General features: G+C 41.9%; 1 protein-coding gene across 2 annotated transcripts in view; it reads right to left on the minus strand.

The window, feature by feature from the left end:
- Positions 1 to 24562, minus strand: part of chchd6a (coiled-coil-helix-coiled-coil-helix domain containing 6a) — a 158827-nt gene that overhangs the window by 54452 nt on the left and 79813 nt on the right. For both annotated transcript variants that reach the window (XM_061736807.1, XM_061736808.1), the window contains one exon: positions 5967 to 6037. In XM_061736807.1, coding sequence (XP_061592791.1) covers positions 5967 to 6037 — 71 coding nt within the window. The remainder of the gene's footprint in view (positions 1 to 5966; positions 6038 to 24562) is intronic.

Raw genomic sequence — 24562 nt, forward strand, 5'->3', positions numbered from 1 at the left:
ACGTAAGCGACTGCGTAGTTACGTTTGCACAAACGTCACACCATATCAGGAAGCCCAGAGATAAAAGCTGTTTTAATTTCAGCTGTAGCGCTGTTAATATGCCACTTTATTAAGTTTTAATATTTTTTCAGGCGTAAAAGTAACCGTTAAGATCCCCAACCTGGGCTCAGTTTATCCAAATAACGCCTGTTAAGAAATTTGATCCGATGTTTTCGGAGAAGAGCCGCCGGTCCGGGGCGCAGCAGCAGCTCACGTACAGACGTGATCGCCAGGTCAACCTGCGCCGTCGTCCCGGGGAGAAACCTGTAGCTCTGTAAATCATTTAGGAAAATAAATGTTGGTTTAATAGATGAAATCTAACAGTTGTAGTTACGCCTGTTAAGAAATTTGCCCCGAAAATTTCGGGATCAAAACTGCCTGCTGGCTCGGGAGCTGATTTATGGTTCTGCGTTAAATCGACGCAGAGCCTACGGCGTAGGGTACGGCGTACGGCGCACGTCGCGTAACCTACGCCGTAGGCTCTGCATTGGTGTAACGCGGAACCATAAATCAGCCTTTAATCTGGCGAGGTTTGAAAAAGACTTCGCAACAACGGGCAAACAAGTGATTATGTACATTCACTGAGTGAATATTATGAAAGTAAAATATATATTTCTCGCTAGAAATGTAATCAACACGCATTTTTATGCAGAAACTAACTCAAAATATTGATTTTATTCACTAAAAAATAAGAAATGTTCGCCCTGTTTTTTTTTTTGATTCAGTCCGCAAATTCTGGGAAATTTTTCTGGCCCTAGATCAGCTAGTCAGCATCTGAAATCCCTCGCTCTGTAGGGCCAAATTCATAACCACTCTTTTTCTTCACTCCCCCTAGATGAAAAGAGGAATTGGGACACCACTACCCTCACGGGAACGCGCAAAATTTAGGGGTAGTGCTGAAAAGTAGGGCTAGTGGGTGTATTGGGACAGGGCCCAAGTATATTCGCCCCCTAAAGGTCCTGTCACACTTTGACAATTTAGCTAGCATACGCCGACTACTCAAAATTTCTCTAAAATGCTGCTATACGGTGAACTACCAATGTTTTTTTTTCTTTCTTAGTGTGTAGACAGTGTATGATACCGACTTGGACGAATGTATTCGTATCTTTTATGGAACATTTCGATACTGTGTGCGAATGCTTTGCGTGTTGGCGGCGTTCACAACTTATGAACAACGCTAGTCTGGTGGTGTGTTGCAGACGATCACCTTGCGCACCACCATAATGGTGAAAACATTGAAGACTGCTGCCCTGGAGGAGTATCCTTCATCACCCTCACCCTCTGGTGGAGATGATGCAGGTTCCAACACCGTCACTGGCATCAGTGGCTCCATCTCCTCCACTTCACCTCTTCTTCTCATGGCTCTATCGGCACGACACTGGTGCCGCCTTAAATTGATGAGGTGATTCTGATGTTGGAGGTCAGCTAGTATTTATTCTCAGCTTTGCTGGACCCTCCATCTCTCAGATGGATCTGCTCACCAGAATCTTGAGGCGAGTACCGATGGGTTACTCCCATGATCTGTATTTTTGTACACCAATTCCCATAAATGCTGCCAAGGCACCATTGAACGGTAGTTGGAAGTTGGAAAGTAAGTTCTGTGGTTGTAAGGAACACGTCAAATACGTCAACATGCGTTGGAGATGTGCTTGATATAAGTTACAGGTAGGTTCAAAACATATTACTCATTCAATCAGGGCCGCCGCAAGGGGTGTGCGAACCGTGCGACCGCACGGGGCCTCGCGCTATGGGCCGTTTTTTTTTTTTTTTCATTTTTTTTTTCCGTTTTTTTTTCGTTTTTTCCCTTATAAATATCAACAGTCACGTTCCATTACAGACCTAAATGTGTACTAGTCTGTGCATATCAATAAATATATGTGCAATGATGCGCGTGTCTGTTGTTCAATACAACTGCGTCAGACCAAGCGCAGACACAAGGTGCTTTGATCCAGACGGGTGGAGTTGGAACAAACTGTCACACAATGTCAAGAGAACGAGACAGATTCAGGAAATTTCCATCAGGAGATGAAAAAAGAAAAAAACTAAAGAAAATGGAAGAGTTTAATGCCTCTCTGAAAGGCTCGTTTGATAAATTTGTTACAAAAATCACCGATCCGACCGGGTCTCAAGCAGCCATGGGGCCCCGCGTCGAGGCAAGAGATGATGATGAGGCAGGGGAAGGTATCCAGTATTTTGCTAATTCGAGAGTTAAAATTGCGCATATAGACACCCGATCCGACCCGCAAAACCCAGAAATTTTGCAAGGGCCCCCCCAGCCATTTCGCACAGGGCCTCGCAAATCTCCCAGGCAGCTCTGCATTCAATGTACGCCAGCGCGTTCGCCAAATTATTTATACGTCTGCATACGCTGGCTAAATTGTCAAGATGTGACAGGGACCTGGGATCTCTTCTGGTCCTCACGAGAGCTGAAACCAACACATGAAACAGTCAAATTATCTATTTAACAAAAGCTAAGCCTAAAGCCTAAAGAGGCAGAATGTGAAAAGTTTCTTATTGCAGTTAAATTTGGCTTGTTTGTGCTCGTTATATGCACAGTTCTCTTAAGGTCCTGTCACAGCATTTCAGTCGGGTTGAATCAGGTTTTTCAGTCTGTCCTGAAATAGATTGTTCCTTTGTATGACCCAATCTTGACCAAATCTTAGCTGTCGGACAGCTATCCTCACATTTGACTCTAGGACACTGCTATCCGGAGGATTTTAGGATCAACTCAATGACTGCGAGATGTCCAGGTCCTGTGGCTGCAAGATTATTTATTTTTTACCTTAGAAACGATCGTATTGACAAAGTGTATTTTATTCCCTTCACCCTCTAATTATTACTACATAACAATAAACCACATATTGCGCCATGTAATGATTTAAAGTTAAAGACAGAAAGTTCTAAACTCTGATGAGAACTGGAAATGCCATCTAAGAAACCACAACTTTTAAGATGTTTTGACACCACCCCCACAGACAAACCTTCCCCCCAGACACCTACAACTTAAAATCCGGTCATCAAAGCAACACCCCCCCCCCCCTGCATTTCCCCAGATGTCCGGCTTAGACTAGATTACAATATGAATCAGAACCTAATCCACTCCAAAACCTCTAAAAGCAGCATGTGATTTACTAGAAAGACAGTGTCGTACTTCTGCGTCACAATCTTTTATCTTTTTAAGTAAAACACCTGAGAATTAAGGAAATGCCTCTTTTCCCTCCAGACACCGACGCCCATTTAGGTCCAGACGTACTGGGACGGTCATAAAGAGTACACACCATTCACCACCATTATTGGATTTGAAATAAAACAATCAAGGTGTGAACATAGTTTAGACTTTGAGCTTTCATTTCAGAGCTTTCACAAAAAAAAAATGTGGAATTAAGCGTTTAGGAATTAAAGCCAGCAAATAGAGAGAAGTGAGAAATGGGGGGGATGGATGGATGAATGGATAGATGGGAAGGAAGTTAAATGGCCCAGTGTGGTTCATTTCCTCATTACTTGAAGACAAATGAAGCAGATAAAAGTTGTGGAGTTGATGTCTGGTATTGAGTTGCATTCGGGCAGCTGTTTGACTGAAGTACCAACATAAAGTCCCGGGAGTCTCGATGCATGTGGAGGAGGAATCATTAAATCTGTCTGAACAAGATAGCAAATCAAGTTTGGTGCATTTTTAATAAAGAAGCTGAGAGATCAGTAAAATGCACCAAACACCAAGGAAGGAACTAAAGTGGTCAAAGACTTCCCCTGGTGGAGAAAAGCGTCATGTAAAGTTGCTTTCGTCAACAAAAATTATGACTAAATATAGTCATTTATCACCTGAGGAAAACGAGACGAGGCGCAACGAAAATGCTGGTAACGACGATAACGATAATTAAATATATAATGTAATATCTTAGAGGAATAAAAATGAAACTAAAATTTAGATTACCAAAAAAAAACTCTGCTAAAACGTGTCTTCATTTTCGTTGACCAAAACGAGACAAAATGTTCTACCAAAGATCCTTAATGTCCATGTTTTCAGTAGTTTATCTGGTTTAGTTCTGCTGGGTGAAGTTAGTCCTCAATCCCAGTCGCTGCAGCGGGGAATCAGATCCAGAAGATGCAGCTGCAGAGTTAGAGGCTGATGCCGTTAACGCAGAGCTCTAGTTAACGTCAATTAAAAACAAAGTTACATAGAGAAACGCAGGGATCTGCTCTGGGGCTGGAGAAGAAGAACAAGATCCATCTTTGGATACACTTTCCTACATAGACGTGGAAAAGAAAACCCAATGTGTCGTCAGAAAAGAAAAATGTGGAAAAATAAATATGTTGTAAACTCAAATTAAAGTCTTCTGTATCTGGAATGAATGTATTCTTGAGTCTATAAGGGAACAATAATATAATTAAAGCTGCAAGCAGCGATGAACGTGCCCTCACGCGTGCAATTTTCACCAATAAAGGTCAAGGACTCAAAACTAAGTCCGATGACCACCCATGACTCTTTATGTCAAACCATTCAAAAGTGCTCTTTTTGCCGTCTAGCGTCGCCACGGTAACGCTTTTGACTGAGAAAAGTAATGCGCGTCGTCGCAGGATCAAGACACACATTTCGATGTATAACACACCTGGGTGCACGTTAAGGTTCGGGCGAAGAAACGGCCGAATAAATGGCATAAATTGTGCCAAAATTACACGATTAATTCAAAATGGGCGACTTCCTGTTTGGTCGCCAAGAGACTTTTCTTTAAGTTGCGAAATGATACAGGATGTGTTCTGATTTTCCTGCATGTACGTCAAACCGTATTGTGGGGCTTGAGGCACAAAGTTTTCTAGGGGGCGCTGTGGAGCCATTAGGCCACGCCCATTAATGCAAACCATTAAATATCACATTTTTCGCCAGGCCTGGCTTGGTGCAAAATTTGGTGACTTTTGGGGCATGTTTAGGGGGGCAAAAAGGCCCTAATTTTGTCTGAAGAAAAACGAGAAAAACAACGAGAACGAGAACATCTCTTACAGATACAATAGGGCCTTTGCACTGTCAGTGCTCGGGCCCTAATAATAAGATAAATACAATCTTTGACTAAAACGAGACTAAAATGGTCCTGGACAATTCTGACTAAAATAAGACTAAAATGCTCAGACTTTTAGTCGACTGAAACTTGACAAGACTGGAACCAGGAACCTCCTTCCCATGAGGCAACAGTGCGAACCACCAAGAAAACTGTATCAATAACGGCTCCAGAATTTGCTTTGGTTTTCACTTGGAACTGAACGTGGCTCGCTGGGGGGGTTCGTGGAGAAGCCGTGTGGTCTCCTGATTACTCGTTCCTCGCAGTTGCTGCCCTCAGGGCTGAGAACAACTCTTCTTATTTTGTGTGCACATACTTTCATCTCTTTTTTTCCTTTTTCTTCTCGACGACTCGTGTCATATAACAGGAAGTCGGCGTCTGGTCTCTAATGCCAATTAAATCTGTGTGTTATACACTCTGCACTGGCAATAATTAGCTATCTTTTTCCTCATTACCCATCCACGGTGGGAAGTGAGGACGGCGGAGAAAGTCTATTGTTGAATTCAGCTTAATTAAAGCCCCCAATTAAAACATTTATCACATAACTCAGGTTGCTGTGAGAGAATGTATAAACCTAACTGGTTAAAAATAAGATCACCATCTCATCCTATTTATGAGACTTCTCCCTGCATGTAATTGAGTATGTATGAGTTGGGGAGAGTGTGCCAGAGGCTCCGGCGCTTAATAACTCCCTACTTTTGTAGCCATTAATTGGTTTGTCATCGTTAAATGTGCAGGCTGCACAGGAACGTGCGTCTGTGTGCATAGATTAGCATATTTCTCAAACTGTTTGTCTTAAGATAAGTTGAAGTCAGGAATTTCTGCGACGTGGAGGACACTTGAGCGGCTAAGTTTCTGAGTGTTTCTGTCTCTTACCTGATGCTCGACTCGGTCTTGGAGGCAGCCTGCAGGAATTGTTCCTTGCTCTCTTCGTATCTTTCAAAATTCTAAAGATATTGACACAAAAAAACAGGAGGAAACCAACAGAAACTGTTAATTTCTTAACAAACAGATGCATTTTAGTGTCTTACACTGCAAAAACTCAAAATCTTAACAAGAATATTTGTTTTATTTCTAGTTAAAATGTCTCATTTTTAGTCAGAAAAATCTTATTACACTTAAAACAAGACTCATCACTAGAAAAAACAATAATTTCCCCCTATTTCAAGTACATTTTCACTTAAAATAAGTAGAAAAATCTGCCAGTGGAACAAGATTTTTTTGCTTTTAATGAGAAGATAAATCTTGTCCGACTGGCAGATTTTTCTACTTATTTCAAGTGAAAATTTACTTGAAACAGTTGAAAATTGTCAAATAACAAGTTATTTTTCTGTTAATGACTCTTGTTTTAAGTGTAATGAGATTTTTGACTAAAAATTAGACATTTTAACTAGAAATAAGACAAATATTCCTGGTAAGATTTTGAGTTTTTGCAGTGTACAGTCTTTTACATGACAAATTTGTCGGGATCTGTGGCACATGTTGCAGATTTGTAGTTTTAGAAGTTAAAACATCCAGTTTTCTGAGTGATTGCTGATGCAGAAGTTGGAAAACCTGCAATTCATCAATGTGACCACTAGAGGCAGCCCCCCAAAAGTGACCTCATGGTTGCATATTCACCCTGAGGAATATCCCACCCTCTTCCAGGCAAAGTAAAAGCTCAGCTGCGATTACTGGCATCTTTTTTCTGTGACTTCCCAACTCTGATGAGGTTCAAACGCTCCGGCGTTCAGACGGCAGCCTGATAAAACAAGCAGCTAATCCACAGCAACTGCAGCCCTTCCTCCGCTGATCCTCCCAGCTTAGGCCCTTCAGAAACCCGTAGAAACCCCAAATATTTACCCTGCCAACTGCACCGTCGTGGGGAGGATGCGAGAGAGGAAATAAACAGAAGAGGCTGGAAGGCAGGTGAAGTTTAAGGGGATGAAGAGAAGATCAATCTTTGTGTAGTGACTCAACCTAACCTCTTTTTTTCCCGCCCGAATGGAAGAAAAACACGAGACACAAAACTCTTATAAAAGCAGAGTCTTTTATGCATTTTCAAACATGCGGAGGATAGAAATTCATCAGTTTAGTTCATACAATTTACAGTTTCAGTTAAAAAGATGTGATATATTTATTTTCATTCATTTCATACTGTTTTCCTTGAATGGTATATTTAAAAGGCGCAGTTCTGCCTCCTCCTGGCTAATGTTGGGATTGCGGCTGGTGTTTTGTCAATGTTGAATGAAAACTTTATCCAGGAGGTAGAGAGTTAGTAACAAGAGCACATGTCAGTTTCCAGTGATTATCGGCGACTGCAGCATACAGCTTGTTTTGAGATGCATTGTCGGTATGTATTCATACATTTATCTGTATTTTACTATCATATGTTTACGCTTAAGTGGCAACTTTATATTATAAGCACATTATTTACCGGTATTTCTGTATAGCATCCTGTGTTTGTTAGCTATGCTCATTTTCTGGCTACAAAGTTCATAAATGTGAAGTGATTGATTTGTGCATCTGAAGAAAGACCATATTCACAATTATGTTATTTTATTTATTAGGGCCCGAGCAATTACGGTGCGAAGGCCCTATTGTATCTGTAGGAATTGTTTTTTTCTCTCGTTTTTTTTATTTTTATTTCTCCGATGAAATGAGGGCCTTTTTGCCCCCTAAACGTGCCCCACAAGTCACCAAATTTTGCACACAAGCCAGGCCTGGCGAAAAATCTCATATTTAATGGTTTGCATTAATGGGCGTGGCCTAATGGCTCAACAGCGCCCCCTAGAAAACGTCGTGCCCACAATACGGTTTGACGTACATGCACGAAAATCGGTACACACCTGTATCATGTCGCAACTTAAAGAAAAGTCTCTTGGCGCCATGGCCGAAACCCAACAGGGAGTCGGCCATTTTGAATTAATCGTGTCATTTTGGCGCAATTTATGCCATTGCTTCGGCCGCTTCTTCGCCCGAACCGTAACGTGCGCCCAGGTGTGTTTTACATCAAAATGTGCGTCTCCATCCTGCGAATTTGTGCATTACTTTTCTCAGTCAAAAGCGTTACCGTGGCGACGATAGACGCCAAAAAGCGTTTATTAATGATTAGTACTATACTGTAGTGTGACAAAACCTTTTAAAGTCAGCTATATATATGCCCGTCGATCTGACAGCTAATTTTCAATTCAATTTTATTTATACAGCGTCAATCACAAAAGTTGTCTATAGGCGCTTTCCAGAGACCAGGACATTTAATTGTTACTGTAACGCGCTACAGGAAGTGCAGGGGGGCAGAACAGCATGCACGTAGAAGAACCAGTGTTTATTACACACAGTCCACCACCACTATTGGAGCCGGCCGATGCAGCGGCGGGTGGAGGAGATGGAGCAGGTAGCAGTAGCTTCCCACCCCTCATGTACCAAGAAAATGGAAATATGACCAAATTCAAACGATGCAATCTGTCAGGTATCATATTAAATGTTGCTGTACTCTCAGCGTGATCTTAAACGCTGCAGAATGCAGCTTCTCAGCCGAAGCTTCGGGAGAAACGCTGCATGTGCACTCGTGTTTCCTGTCATCCTCACGAAGGATTCCTGTTCTCTAAATCCTACTGATTCAGAGGAACTTCTCCACATGTCCTTAGTCACATATTTACATGTCAGCTGTCAGCTACAGCGGCGCTGGAATCTCATTAAAACAGCCAAATCTGCAGGGTTCTGCAGAGATTCTCACAAGCTGGCGTTTTGTTTGTACTGCAGCAATTTAAAAGACCTGTAGGAATAATTCATCACATTTATTTGTACCACTGACGTCTCGAAATTAACCATTTTACCTTTGATGTGCATTGTACAAAAAAAAAAATCTGCTAAATTAGCTAACACCAGTTTTTAATATTGTTTCAATTTCCTCTCCACTTACGCCGTCACCTTATTTCTGTCTACATAACCACCTGAATGCATAATTTAAGGTATGCCACATCCTATTTTTCTAAACCTCTGATTTATGCGAGGTAAAGCGCTGTAAGCATCTTTCCTCGTCCCTAAAGACAGTGTTTATACATTACATCTGGCCTCAGGTGTATTTGTGAATATTTTACCAAAAGGCCTATTAAAAGATAAATTAATAAGAGACTGAACAACGAGATGAGATGCTGCTCGCCGAGATCGCGCCACGAATCCTGTGAGATTCCCTTTCCCTCTTTTTGTGATACAAAACAGGCTTTTTCAGCTTCTCATTCCAAGATGCCATCACGCTCCGGTATCAGTGATGTTAGACCCTTTTTTTTTTTTTTTTTCAAATCTTACTCAAAGCAACAAAGGGTGGCCTTTTTAGTTGCCATGGTGACCCTTTTGAATTACTGGCTGTTTACAGAGATTCCGATTCTGCAGCTGTCATCATCTGTTTCCTTTTTACACCGGTGCTCGTCAGCCACCTTCCCCCTCCGACATATTTCATCCTCTTCTGTGTTAGTAAAAGCCTTTTCACCTCCGCGCACCGTCACATGCTGAGATGCGGCTCTTTGAATCTGTGCCTTAATGTGAAAAAGCTTGTGAAACTTTTCAGAAATGAGTGTTTTATTCCTCTGATCCGCTGCTTTGGTGCCCCGGTGGCGGCTCGGTTGCAGCAGAACTGGCCCAGACTGAATGGTTCGTTTGCAAAACGTAAACTGATATAAAAATGTGTTTTCCTGTACAGTAAGTTGCTTGACTTTAAACTCGGCGGTGAGTGAGCTCAACTCTGGCAATTTCCAAGGCAGTCAACTGGGTAATGGCTCAAGTTCTGGGCAGTACACTTCCTTTCATACTCATACACCCTGGGTGCGTCCGAAATGACATAGTATGTATTAATTCGGACGTACTACTCGCACGGCACTTCCTGCCGTTGGGAGGGGGAGCTGTTACCATGGTAACAACTCCTGTCACAGCAGCAGTAGCAGCACCGCTCCGCTCTTTCCCGTTTATTCTGGACGAAACAAGATGACATTTCTCCTGCGCTGTGTGGTTTTATTCTAAAGTAGTATTTTTATTCCTCACTTTTGAATTGTAGCGTGATGGTGCTGCTGCTGCTGCAGCTTTGCTTGGTACCGGTAACGTTATCCTCCATTTTTGTTGGTTGCTAAGTATCTGCGCAGCACTTAGCAACCAAACACCGCTGCATTGCATTGAGGGAAGTTTCTGCTTAGCTAGTGTCCATCAATGCATACTAATACATTTCTCCAGAATGAGTATGGATAGCGCATACTATTGTGTACGTACTAATGTTTTGGACGCACTAAAAAAATGTCACATACTGTTTTTGCTACTCATTAGGGTAGAAGTATGGAATTTTGGACGCAGCCCCTCTGCCCGAGGAATAGAGGGTCTGCATTAACGTCACTTCTCCACTGGACCAGCCCCCTTACTCGCACTGAGTGGCAAAACATGAGCAAAAATGGCTGCAACTGGTGGAGAAGACGGGATAACAGCCGATTATCGGCTTAAATTAAAGGCTGTTGGACTTGACAGTGACCCGTACAGTTACCTGAAGACCCAGTGGTCCATGGACATTAATATTCGGCCACGAATCGGATTTCCTGATATTTATATGTACTTAATTTCTACGCCGGGGAAATACACGAAGCAAAGCTTGAAGGCATACAAAAGTTTTGACGCTTGGTCCGACTTCAAGGCAGGATTTGTTGTAGAAATTAAAGTGAGGAGGACACCGAAGTTTATGATTTGACCGTTTAACGTTAGCTACCCAAAAATCCAACATTACCTGACCGCAAACATTACCGCAAATCCACGTTTCGGTGCCTGGAATCCAGTTGTTTCTGCGAATTGCAGCGATCCATTTGTCTCTCTTAAGCTTATTTTTTAGCAGTCTGTAAAACGATAACTCTGATTTCTTGCTAAATCTATGAGTACAGTCGATCGCACAACAGCTCTTTCCCATTTTAGATGTTTTCCAGCTGCTCAAACTGAAAGTTTACGCAGCCACTCTCTTTCTGACACTCAGTCTTTCTGACACTCAGTCTTTCTGACACTCAGTGGGCGTAACCCGCTGTGAAGTCGCATCTGTGACACATTCCCTCTATTGGAGGTGTGATTCCTCCCCACAGCCTCTGATGTGGTTGCAAAAGTGAGGAAAAATATACTGTGCTAACATCAGCACAACGAAAATACAGTATTGGCCTGAATATAAGACGGTGTTTCTTGCATTGAAATAAGACTGTAGAAGTGGGGGTCGTCTTACATTTGGGGTCCAGAGACATTATACCCATTCACAACGCTAGATGGCGCAAGATATCTTTAAAGCGAACCCCTGTCACGAAGAAGAAAAATAAAAAATAGCAGTAAGAAAGAAAAGAGAAGAAAATAAGAGAAGAGAACAGAAAATGGAGAAATGTAGCGACAATCGTAGCGGAGAAAAGTGGGTGGAAGATTGGCCAGGTAAACTGGCAACTGAGGAGAAGTTATGATGCAAACATCAAGATGATGATTTGAATGAGGCAAAATAACATGCTTTTTCTCTCGAATATATTGTTATAATCATTTGTTTCAGATGTACTGTAATTATTTTCTGTATAAAAATAAATAGAGGAAGTCGTCTTATAATAGTCGTCTTATATTCAGCCGGAGGGCAAGTGGAAATGAGACGTTACACCGTCACATCGCCATCGCCACACATTTCTACACTTTAGAGCCGTGTTGTTGGGAACTCTCACCATCTTTCTGCATCTATGAACCCCCTACAAATGCTTCGTTTCAGATCCATCGTAGCGCAGCAGCTGCACCACCAGTCGCCGTGGATAAAAACAGTCTCGGCCTTTTAAAGGCCGGACCCCAAAAATAACACGACCTCATGTTTACAGACAGATTCAAAGAGGAGATGAAAGAAACAAACAAGACATATTTACATGCAGACCAGAATGATTTTGAAGGATAAAACACTCCTCAGTTCTTCGTTTAGGTCCTGGTCCCTGCAGACGACACGCATGGGCCACGAGTACTGGGTGTCAAACATTGTTCAGATCTTCAAATGTGCTTTGCTTTTCATGCTCTGTGAGCTCAGTGTTCAAATATCATAAGAAAGGGGGAAAAAAAAAGAAAAGTCTGCAGCATTTGGCAACATATTCAAGTGACTTGGAGCATTTAAAGCAGCTAAATCTGAGTCACTGAGAACTAAGCGTATTGACAACTGCTAATAGGCACCTGCAGCCTCTAATTGGCTCTTACCTTTCTTACTGCCTGCTCATTACGTTTGCTCGCTTTCTACCCTGCAGAACCTCTCACTCTGTCGGTCCCTGTAATCTATTTCCCCCTTGAATATCATGTTACCTCAGCAAGAATATGCAGCTTCAACATCATGGTAGCAACCTGGGGAAAGTGACATTTCTTTGGAGTAGATAATAGCGTTGTTTTGTTGACATTTTGAGAGAATGGATCCCTGCCAGATCCGTTTAGAAAAAGCAAGGAAAAGAAAAAAACGCATAAGCAAGGGATTAAAAAAGAAAAATAACAAATGGCATCCTCATGAATTTCGGAGATGGAAATCTAAGATAGCAAGATATTAGCATAATTGCACGGAGCCGGGGAAAGACGGAGCGGGACGAAGATTGTCAAGAAGGTGGCAGCAGCTGTACTTTACATCCATCAGTCATCAATAGTCAAACAGATCTCTGCTTCCCCACTGATTATGATTGCAACCATTTCCCCCTGCTGTCGACACATTTACAACAAACCTGCGTTTCACAGGAACACGTTTCCTACAACGAGTACACAGAGAATGGTACACTAAAGCAATTATTCCCATGCTGGTTTACATTTTTATCGGCTTAGTAATGTATGTGCAGCACATCATAATAGGATGCAAAGATGCTCACTGAAACAGAAAAAAGGGTATCACTTTTTTTATGTTTGTTCAGATTTCACAAACAATGGGCTCCAGATGGGTCCAGAAGAAGAAAAAACAACTTTTTTCACGCTGGTTTTATGCCATTCTCTCACTCTCTCACACACATTTTGATCCACCTGGAACAGCAACAGTCTTTTAACCTACACACTCCCACTTCCTCCAACTCTGACTCGACTGCAGCAGCGGCGCATCGCTGCACAACATCGCTGCACAACACCAAACGGGTTTCTCTCCCGACCCTGAGCAGAGCCGGGCCCACGTGAGCGCATGTGTGGACCTTGAAAGAGCCTACGATTGCGTCTCGCTCTACCTTCTTTGCAGCCCGCTCAAACTGGGTCTACTTAAACACTGTTCATCCGTGCAAACGCTCGACATCCACTGGAAAGAGAATCCCTTGGAATTAAGTGGGTTTGTACATTAATTTGCCATAAAATGTGCTCTGTTCTTCATCTGAGGCACAACAGCAGACAAACTCACTTCTCCACAGCTGACAAACAACTACAATATCCCTTTTTTTTTATTGAACGCTCCCATTAAACATTCACAGCCCTGCTGGAAAAAGTAAAGCAAGCTAACCCCACGGATTAATTACAACAACAAAAGTTAATTGGCGTCGTTAAATTGTACAACTTGAGTCCGATTTATGAAATGAGCTGGAAGGCGCGGGTTAGAGCTATATTAATTAAAGGCAAACATTTTAAGACGCATTTGTTGATGTGATCGATCTCTGAAGACAAACGACCAAGATACGTTGACATCCATAAAACTTAAACGAAGTTGTTCAGGCATCCATCAGTCCAACGTCAAACAATCAAAGGAAGCAATCTAGTGCAGCGGGAACCGATTATATGAGTGGGCACCCAACTGAGATGACTCCATGAGTAGGTCACTGGAACTGGGAAACATCTTAACGTCTTCTCCCAACATCTTGCAGGAATGCAAGGCCCAAATGTTTCCTGGACCGGTGAAAAGATGAACTACTCAAGAAGACGACTCAGGAACATCTAACCCTGCGTTCACACTGAAAGCGTCACGGGCGTCCCGACGCCAGCATCTCGCCGCTTTGTGCATTCACACATAAAGCGTCAGTGCCTGCAGCGGGGCGGGGGTGGGCGGGGTTTCAAGCTGCGCTGCAGAACTGAAGGGAACAGTGGGAACAGCCTACACATATAGCGTACACATCTTAATTTTCCTATTTCAACATAGATCACACTTTGGGACGCCTTCTTTATATTTTAGCGTTATTTCCGCGTAGATAAGAGTGAGTTTGGTCCGCGGATCAACATCAACCCAGCGAGCCCTTGCTCCCGGTGGCTGATTTATGGTTCCGCGTCACACCAACGCAGAACCGACGGCGTAGGGTACGCGGCGACACACACCGTACCGCGACCCTACGCCGTCGATTTAACGCGGAACCATAATTCAGGTGAAGCTGCAGTCTGTCTGCGCTGATACTGACACACCGGGTCGGAGCGGATTTGGTCATGATGTTTAACCTGTGTTTTGTGATTAATAAGCACGGGTTTTAATTATTTTTCGTTGGATCAATGTAGCAAATAAAATTGTTGGGACCATCCAGCTCCTCACCCACCAGATACGTGTTTCCCGTGATCAGTTCAGGTAAAAACGGCAGTCAAACCAGCAAAATGTCATTTTGCTGGATGAAATATATTAATTCCTGATAAAATAAGTTTGTTAGTGCACAGATCTGCTCCTGTACGCATGTGAATCAGTGTACGTTTGTGTGAACATGAAAGTACAATCTGCATTGAGAGTTCTCGCTTCGGGAATCCCGGTCTGTGATTGGACGACGCCTCAGCGTCGCCGCTGCTCATTTGCATAAAGTTCAGATTTTTCAACTTTAAATTGACGCGCCGCGCCCGCCGCCTCTCGACGCCCGTTTTTCATAGACAATGAATGGCAGCCAGACGCCTATGTGACGCTTTCAGTGTGAATGCAGGGTTAGGACCAAAAATGGCACAGCATTCCAACTTCAAAACGTCCTCAGTGAAGTTTGGTGGAGGGAGCGTCGTGATGTGGGATTACGTTGCTGCCTCAGGGCTGGGGATCGATTCAAATGTCAAGAATCGATTCGATTCCGATTCCGATTCTTAAGATTCAGAATCGATTATCAGGATTTGATTCCATTCGAAATTGATTTGGGTTAGTGTTATTAAAACTGTTTTTTGAGCCGTTGCCTGAATTATATGACTGTAGTTCTGCAACATATGAATACTAGTATTATATTATTATTATTATTATTTCGTTTATTTCGGCATGTTTATATAGACACATTTCATCTCCAGAACATTATACATTGCATACTCAGCACATGACGAAAAGGGTACGGGAGAAGCTGACGCTTATCAAAGTCCCGCCCCGTTCTATGTAAGATTCATGATCACATCAACAACAGAATTCAGTAAGATACATAGTTTACCACATAGCAATTTGTCTAATTTCATCCTTCACAGTCCAGATAGCATGTATGTTTGTACACGTGTCCAGTCCACTCATCCTGATCACCGTTCCTGTGATTTACTACTGTGTCCACTGTTCAGTTATTTTTATGTCCAAGCCTCTTTTTGCATGCAATCCACTTTGCAATGGAGGTGCGTGTGTCAATGCAGATTTTGATTAGTCGCTGTCCTCTGGCTCTCTAGCCGCCACAGCCTTTGCCCCCTCCGCTCGTACTGACTTCATCTCCTCCCGAGCTTTGGACACCTCCGACCATACACTGGTCAGTCTCCCCTGGATGTCAGCGAGGCCAGAGAGCAGCTTTGCCTGATCAGCTCTCACTTTTCTCAACTTTTGTAGCATCCAGACCCCGCCAAGCCCTAGGATCACCAGGCCCACCGTCATGCCCGTGAATATATAGACGTCCTCCACGTCTTCTATATCCAGCACCCCAAGACACACCACTTTCCATTTATTCCAACTGTCCATGGTGTATCCCGCCAAGAATGTCCCATCTGGACAGGCCAGTTCCCTTGTCCCAGCACGCCGTGTAGAAAAAATCTTGTCAATAGCATTTACTGACCAGTTCAGAATCTCCATTCTTGATTTTATGTTCTGCTTGGTCGTGATATCTGCTGTGCTGTGATAGAGCTCAATGTCACACACACACATTTTATAGTGACTTTGTTTTGTTTCCATGTTTTGTTTCCATGCCAGATGTTCCAGTGCTGAATTTCCCACATTGCCATTGTTTGGTACACATAGCCAGACATTGCCATTCCTGTACCTAGTTTTGATATTCCTTCCATAACAGCTTCTTTAACTCATGTTTGAAAACAGTTAAATTTCTTGCTAACTTTAATTCATTGTTTAGGCTATTCCACATTTTCACACCAGCTACTGACAAACTATGGCTTCCCATCGTTGTCCTTATCTTTTTCTGTTTAAACTGCAGCAAGCTGCGCATGCTGTGAGGACCTTGACTAAGAGTGAACAATTTCTGAACATTTACTGGTAATGCCGCCTGTGTTGCTTTGTAAATTGTTTGTAGCATCTGAAAATGAAGTATCTCTCTCAGTTTTAGATATTTCGTCTTTATGAACAGTTCGTTCGTATGTGCCCTGGCTGGGACAGAATGAATGATGCGAAGCGCTTTTTTTTGCAATATTGAGATTCAACAGCAAGTATTGCAGCTAATGATGCTGTAAGGACCAATCACCTCCCAGAATGCTGATAGAACTGCTTTCAGAAACATCGTGTGGGGCAGAATTATCAAACAGATCCATTGATTCATTTGAATGGGAACGTGTGTCCAAACCTTTGACTGGTAGTGGGTTTTTTTTTTTTGTAAATGAAGTTTGTAATGTGTGTAAATCACATGACCACCGGCTCAAGTCTTTCCATCAACATGAATCACTAAACCCACAGATCTGCGTCAACATGGCTTTTAGTATATTTGTCTAACAACTTCATCTGGATGGTGGAGGCTTAAATTAATGATGCCGGAGGCATTTCGTGGTGCGTGTGTGTGTGTGTGTGTGTGTGTGTGTGTGTGTGTGTGTGTGTGTGTGTGTGTGTGTGTGTGTGTGTGTGTGTGTGTGCACCACCGTTAAGAAATGCATGAGTGTTTCTTTTGCCCAGGAAAAAAATAATGAGGCAACAGGAATGTCAGCCCCAACTCTGCAATGTTTAGTAACATTAACTTATTATGAAACACACATCTTCATCTCCAGATGGGTGCAGCCTCGGTGGAAACGCTGCTAACAAGCTTAACTAATAAGCAGATCTGAAGCCCTCGGTGCAGCTTTTCACAAGATGAAAGCGTTAAACTTCGCCCGGTCCGCGCGAGGCCCAGGGAGGATGCATTTCCATAAGAAAGTTCAACACAGCAGAAAAGTGTGTGTGGGGGTTAATATGGGGGTTCGGATTAAAACAGCAGAATGTCTCCATATTCTCGACAACACACCTACACAAACATCGTCACCGTGGGTGTACGTGCTCATAGACATGTGCTGGTGAGTGGCTGCGTGGGTGCGCGCGTGGAACTGGGAGTGCGGACAAATTTGTCGGAGCAGCCGCATCGTGGGAACAAAGTTTATTTTTTTTTTATATATATATATTTTTATTAGGGGTAGTAAGGCACAGTAAAACAGGAATCAATGACACATTTACATTAAGTATCATATTACTTCCGTATTTTACACCATAACAATACTGTGCATCTCGCTGGAATGAAAAAAAAATTACAGTCTACCTCCAAAGGATGTTTTTCTTGTTTTAAGGACAAAACATTACACAATTCAACAAGAATAATATTAATATTGATAAATAAATAACTGAAAATTATTTTAAGTAAGCATTAAGTATCTGTAGGAGATGTTTTTATTTTCCTCTTTATTTTCCTTCAGACGAAAGGAGGGCTTTTTTTCCCACTAAACGTGCCCCAAAAGTCACCAAATTTTGCACACAAGCCAGGCCTGGCGAAAAATGTGATATTTTATGGTTTGCATTAATGGGCGTGGCCTAATGGCTCAACAGCGCCCCCTAGAAAACTTTATGCCTCAAGCCCCACGATACGGTTTGACGTACATGCACGAAAATCGGTACACACCTGTATCATGTCGCAACTTAAAGAAAAGTCTCTTGGTGCCATGGCCGAAACCGAACAGGAAGTCGGCCATTTTGAATTAATCATGTAATTTTGGCACAATTTATGCCACTTCTTCGGCCGTTAATGCGGCCCGAACTAGGGATGGGAATCGAGAACCGGTTCTTGTTGAGAACCGGTTCCCAGTGTTTCAATTCCTTGGAATCGTTTGCCTTTTTCCCAAACGATTCCCTTATCGATTCCAGTGGGCGTGAATGACGTCACCAAGCACGTTGCGCCACGTGCGCATTCGCGCACAGCAGGAAAACACGGGGATAAAGCGGCATAAACGCTCGAAAGTTTGGTTACATTTTACCAAAAAGGATGACAACAGGGCGACAGTACTTGCAATGTGGACATTTCAACAAAGGGGGGAAACTGTTAGGACTCGGCCGACTGATGAGCTGGGAGCGCAGAGTCAGCCGGCGTGTGGTAAGGCTGATTTATGGTTCCGCGTTAAACCAACGCACCAACACGCACCGTACGGCACCCGTCGCCGCGTACCCTACGCCGTAGGCACTGCGTCGATTTAACGCGGAACCATAAATCATGCTTTAGAAGAGCGGATGAGCCGGGCGCTCCGAGCCTCCGGCGGACAGCGGAGCTCCTGACTCAGCTGCAGCTGATCAGCTCATCTATGGAGAAGTTAAAGAGCATCTACCGCTAGATTCTCCTTTCATCAAGGCAGGGAAGAGTATCAGGCCAGAATAGATGAATGTCACCAGCAGTGACTAAGTTTGTGGTGTTGAACATGTTACTGGATATTCTTGTGTAATTGCTACAAAATAATTTGTTGTTTTTCGTTAATTTCTACAGAAGAATATTTATTTTATTATTATTATTTTATATTAAATACATATTTTACTGTATATTACAAATCATTTTGTGGGGACCCCGTGGCACCATCGAGGAGCCCAAGGCTGGGGGCGTCTTAAGACCTCATTATATTTTTTTTGTTCAAAGATATAAAAGTTTTATATCTTTGAACAAAAAAAGATCGGAGAAACAAAGAAATTGAAACAAAGAAACAATTTTAGTATCAACTTTGTTTTATTAAAACAAAGTTGATACTAAAATTGTTTCTTTTTAGTATTTTAGTATCAACTTTGTTTTATTAAAACAAAGTTGATACTAAAATTGTTTCTTCTCCTTTTTTCCAAATGAGAATCGATAAGAGAATCGATAAAGAATCAAATCGATAAGCAGAATAGATAAGAGAATCGGAATCGAAAAAATCTTATCAATTCCCATCCCTAGCCCGAACCGTAACGTGCACCCAGGTGTGTTATACATCAAAATGTGCGTCTCCATCCTGCGACGATGCGTGTTACTTTTCTCAGTCAAAAGCGTTACCGTGGCAACGATAGACGCCAAAAAGCGCACCCCCCCCTTCATTTCATTGGTCCATATTTGATAGTTCCTACTTTCTGCCATAACTTTTGAATGGTTTGACATAAAGACTTGTGTGTGATGTCATCGGACTCGTTTTTGAGTCCTTGAACAAAATTGGTGCAAATTAGCCTCGCCCCTTCTTCTGATTGGTCGATATCTGATAGTCCCTATTTTCTGCCATAACTTTTGAATGGTTTGATATAGAGAGTCGTGGGTGGTTTCATCCGTTAAATGTCCAGACCTGAAGAATCTACATGCAAGTCAAACAAGCGCTTCCACTGCAGCCTGAACGTGCACAAGGGTGCGAGGGCCTGTTCATTGCTGCTTGCAGCTTTAATTAACTATTTAAGCTAAACAGTATAAATTAAAAAATAGATGAATAAAAAGAAAAAAAAAGAAAACAAAAACAAAGAAAAAGTAAACAAAGAAGAAAGAGAGAAAAGAGAGAGGGTGGGGGGTCCGTCAATCAGGGGGCAGGACTGGAGTGGAAGAATGTAAGAAAGGGAAGCCACTTATTATAAAATTTGTTAGAGCTACCTTTCACTGAGTATTTGATCTTTTCCAGCTTCAGAAAAAACATGGTATCGTTGAGCCACTAGTACTAGAGTACTCTAGGTACTAGTACTAGAGGAGCCCTAGTCCACTTCCAATGGAGACGAAGGTGGCGTCTTGCCAGTAAGGAAGTAAAAGCTAAAATGTCTAGTTGAGTTGAAGTAAACCGGCTATTGTCCTCTGGGAGCCCGAATATCACAACATGGGGGGAGACTTTTATGATCACTGAAAGTATTTTTGACATGGTGTCAAAATATTTCAACCAAGAGCGAGAAAGTAGTGGGCAAGAGTAGAACATACTGGTTAAATTGCAGGATGAGGCACGACATTTGTTGCATTTGTCAGAGATACTGGGATAGATTTGTGACAGTCAAGCTTTAGAAAAGTGGACTCTAAACAGTACTTTAAACTGTATAAGTGGGGACAAAGTTTCAGTCGCGCCAACCCCTAAATGTCAACGTGAAGCCATCGGGGTGAAGGAAGTATCTGGGAAATGTCTTCTAAAGTGGTGTAAGCAGACGTGCGTGGGAGCGCGCATGCCTTCGTACACAAGTCTTCTGCCTCTCTGTTTGGCCGGGAATAAAAGGCACTGCCACTGGCTGGATCGTGAAAAAAAAAAGAAGCAGAGTGGTCCGTGTGTGTTTAGTGTGAAGATATTTCTGGTGTGCTACACAGAAACCTCGCTGACAGTCTGTCAAGCAACCTGTCAGACTTGGAGGAGGATTATTATCTTCCTCTGTGCGCTCCGTTTGCAGCAGCTTCAGAATGCACTCCGTTGTGACAGGAGTGTGTGTCAGAGACCCCCAGAGAAGGAGAGAGGAAAGGAAGATTAAGTACAAACCCTTTAAATATTAAAAAAGGTACTTTTGGGGCTTGAAGAAGACGAAAAGTGAAATCTTCAAATCAAAAGGAAATGCAGGAATGCTTTTAAATAACAGATCTTCAATGTTTTACTGTATGTGTACATTTTCATGTACAACCCTATTTTTTTATTTCTTTAAAGTTCAGATATAATGTAGATATAATATATGTTTGACTGGTAAGTGAATATGGAAACTATCCAGTGCTTAAACTACTGTAAGTAAAAGAAGAAGGTAATTCTGGCTATACACTGCAAAAACTCAAAAAGAAGAATATTTGTCTCATTTCTAGTTAAAATGTCTCAATTTGGTAAAAAAAATCTCATTACACTTAAAACAAGACTCATCACTGGAAAAAACAACAATTTTCACCTGTTTCAAGTAGATTTTCACTTAAAATAAGTAGAAAAATCTGCCAGTTGAACAAGATTTTTTTGCTTGTAATGAGAAGATAAATCTTGTCCCACTGGCAGATTTTTCTACTTATTTCAAGTGAAAATGTACTTGAAACAGGTGAAAATTGTCAAATAAGTTATTTTTCTGGTAATGACTCTCGTTTTAAGTGTAATGAGATTTTTTGACTAAAAATGAGACATTTTAACTAGAAATAAGACAAATATTCCTGGTAAGATTTTGAGTTTTTGCAGTGTAATCGCAGCAACAAGTTGGGTGGGGGTGACGTTTATCTCCGAGTAGCATCATCTCTTCCTCCAACAACAGTCCGTTTACGTCTGGGAACTGAGGCCCGGTTCTGTCCCGTTCTCTTCTAACACGGGATTCAAACCGCCGGCTGGCGGACCAGTTCGGAACCAAGACCGAGTTCTAGCCCTGCGGTCATCCGTCATCATTTCAGAGGATGTCTGTGATATTAACCCACTCTGAATGCAGCACACAGTTATTGTTCTGTCTGCTGTTGCCACGGCAACTGTCGAAATACCATGTGTTGTCACTGAAGTGCATGATCAGATGCTTCCAGTTCACAACTGTGTTAAAAGAAGCCATGGATTCATGTCATGATTCAGACTTTGTCAATTAAATGTTAATTGCTTCACAAAATCAAAGGCTGTTGAATTGGGCTTCAAAATTAAACTTTTCTATGTTTCTCTTCCAGCGTTGTAGTTTTCTCTTGAGGGGAAAATCCTTTCCAGAGTTGAAAATCTCTCAATCCTGTTCTTAACCCAATATTGTGCACAACATCCCAACTTTTTTTCAGATTTTGGGCTGTATTTTATGTATGTATTATGTATTATGTATTAGGGCCAAACTAAGAGACATTATGAGAATAAAGTCGTAATATTACGAGAATAAAGTCGTACTAATACGAGAATAAAGTCGTAATAATACGAGAAAAGTCGTAATAATACGAGAAGTCATAATAATACGAGAATAAAGTCATAATAATATGAGAATAAAGTCGTAAAATTAAGAGAATAAAGTCATAATACGAGAATAAAGTCATAATACGAGAATAAAGTCATAATACGAGAATAAAGTCATAATAATATGAGAATAAAGTCGTAATATTTTCAGAATAAAGTCATAACATTACAAGAATAAAGTCGTAATATTTTGAGAATAAAGTCGTAATATTGAATATATTATAAATATATAAATATAACTTCACAAGATGCTCAATATTCCTCATTTTAACACAGGGAGAAGATGCTCTTCCTGTTAGAGTTCTCATAAATTACGACTTTATTCTTGTAATGTTACGACTTTATTCTCGTAATATTACGACGACTTTATTCTCGTAATATTATGACTTTATTCTATTACGACTTTATTTTCGCAACATTATGACTTTATTCTCGTAATTTTACGACTTTATTCTCATTATATTATGACTTTATTCTTGTAATTTCCAATTTTTACTTGTCTTAGTTTGGCCCTAATACTCCGTCGTAGTATTTCATTAATTGTGAATGAAATAAAGTTATTTTCTTGCTGCTCAGGACTTCCTCTGCAGCCACACTGGGCCTGGAGATGGATACATCAGTCTGACTACTGTACTAGTGCACCTAATACCGACTATGCATGCAAGAAAAAACAAGAACCTTATGCACACGTACACACACACACCCACAAGACCTGCAAACATCGTAAGCCGACAGTAAACACAGCTTGTGTATGCCAGCCAGCAACGACTCGCTCGGCGAACCCAACCTGTTTATCACAACGACGCAACGAGCCCGTCTACTTTAAGAAAGTGAGTGTGTTTCAGAGGTGTGTGACATAATCCTGCAGTGATTTAATCTTTCTTACTGGTACTTCTATCCGCCAGAGAGAGAGAGAGAGAGAGAGAAAAGGGGGTAAGAAAGAGACAGAGAGAGGGAGACGGAAGGAAAGAACAGACTGTGACTGAATGAGAACTAAATCATCAAAGGCCTTTGTTGACTACGAAAGATAAAATGCGCCACAACTAGAAGCAGTCAGGTTGTAATTTATCATCACATTGAGGCCAACAAGGCAGGACCGGACAAGCCCAGTGTCCAACCCCAGAAATGTCACACTTACCCACATTTTCTTCAGAAAAAAACCTGCAGATTGAGTGTATTTATTTAAGCTGATGGCAGCTCTTGGAGGTTCAAGAAAAAGCTGCAATATTTCTACACTCTGTCACATTTAATCAGGCTAACAGGCACAGCGGCTGAGCATGATATCCTGCTCCGGATCTGCCGGGTCAAACGGACCTTACTGGACGTTCTACTCAGGCTGCAATGACACAATTATTGATTGCGTTTACATGCAGTCAATAACCCGTTTAAAACCCGAATATTAGCAATAACCCGTTTAAAACCCGAATATTAGCAATAAAGCGGTTTTGCACGGCCATGTAAACACCAATAACCTCTTTGAATAACCGGAATTTGCTCATATTGGGGTTTTTAAAAACCTGAATATGACCCCTGGGTTACTCCTTTTAAAACCTGAATATTGGGTCATGTAAACGCCAAACGGAATATCCTCATCAAACGGAACATGAATTTGTTTTCTGCGCATGTTCTTTTCGCAAGGAATCCTGGTCTTTTGAGTCCAGGAAGTTCTTATAAACACGGAGAAACACAAGACCAGGAGGAGACTAATCACTTCATAAATGTAATGAAGGATATGAACATTTCTGCATTTGTAGACGGTAGAAAGTACCGGGATAGCCAGATTTACAAGAAGGTAAGTGAAAAGTTGCGCGAAGCAGCATTTGTTTTGAATTTGGATACAGGAAGAAGAAGCGGAAATTATGGGAATTGCGTCATGACGTTCTCCGCGCGTCGCTGGTTTGATCCAGATATCCCAAATGATTAATCACCATGGAAACAGGGATAACCCTGTTTGCTCACGCATGGAAACGGAATATTCCAAGTGTTTCAGTAACCGGAATATTAACAATAACCGGAACCCGACTGCATGTAAACTTAGTCATTGATTGGCTCATTCATACAGAGGATCTCAATAAAGTGCAGGACGTGCTGCAGACACTAGAGCTTCCAGTCTCGTCACTTTCTTGATCCCATGTTTTTGCCCTTTCGTAGCATATTTATGAGGTTTGAGTTGTGTGGGGAACATGTTCTCCTCTACGGCCTTAAATCCAGGTGTCTTTTAGCCTAGCAAACAAGCGAGAGGTGTCACAGACTCTAAATCCTTCAGGCGGACCCCCCAAAAAATAAAAGCATCTACGAATATG

The sequence above is a fragment of the Cololabis saira genome, chromosome 12 (assembly GCF_033807715.1).
Source record: "Cololabis saira isolate AMF1-May2022 chromosome 12, fColSai1.1, whole genome shotgun sequence".
Classification (NCBI taxonomy): domain Eukaryota; kingdom Metazoa; phylum Chordata; class Actinopteri; order Beloniformes; family Belonidae; genus Cololabis; species Cololabis saira.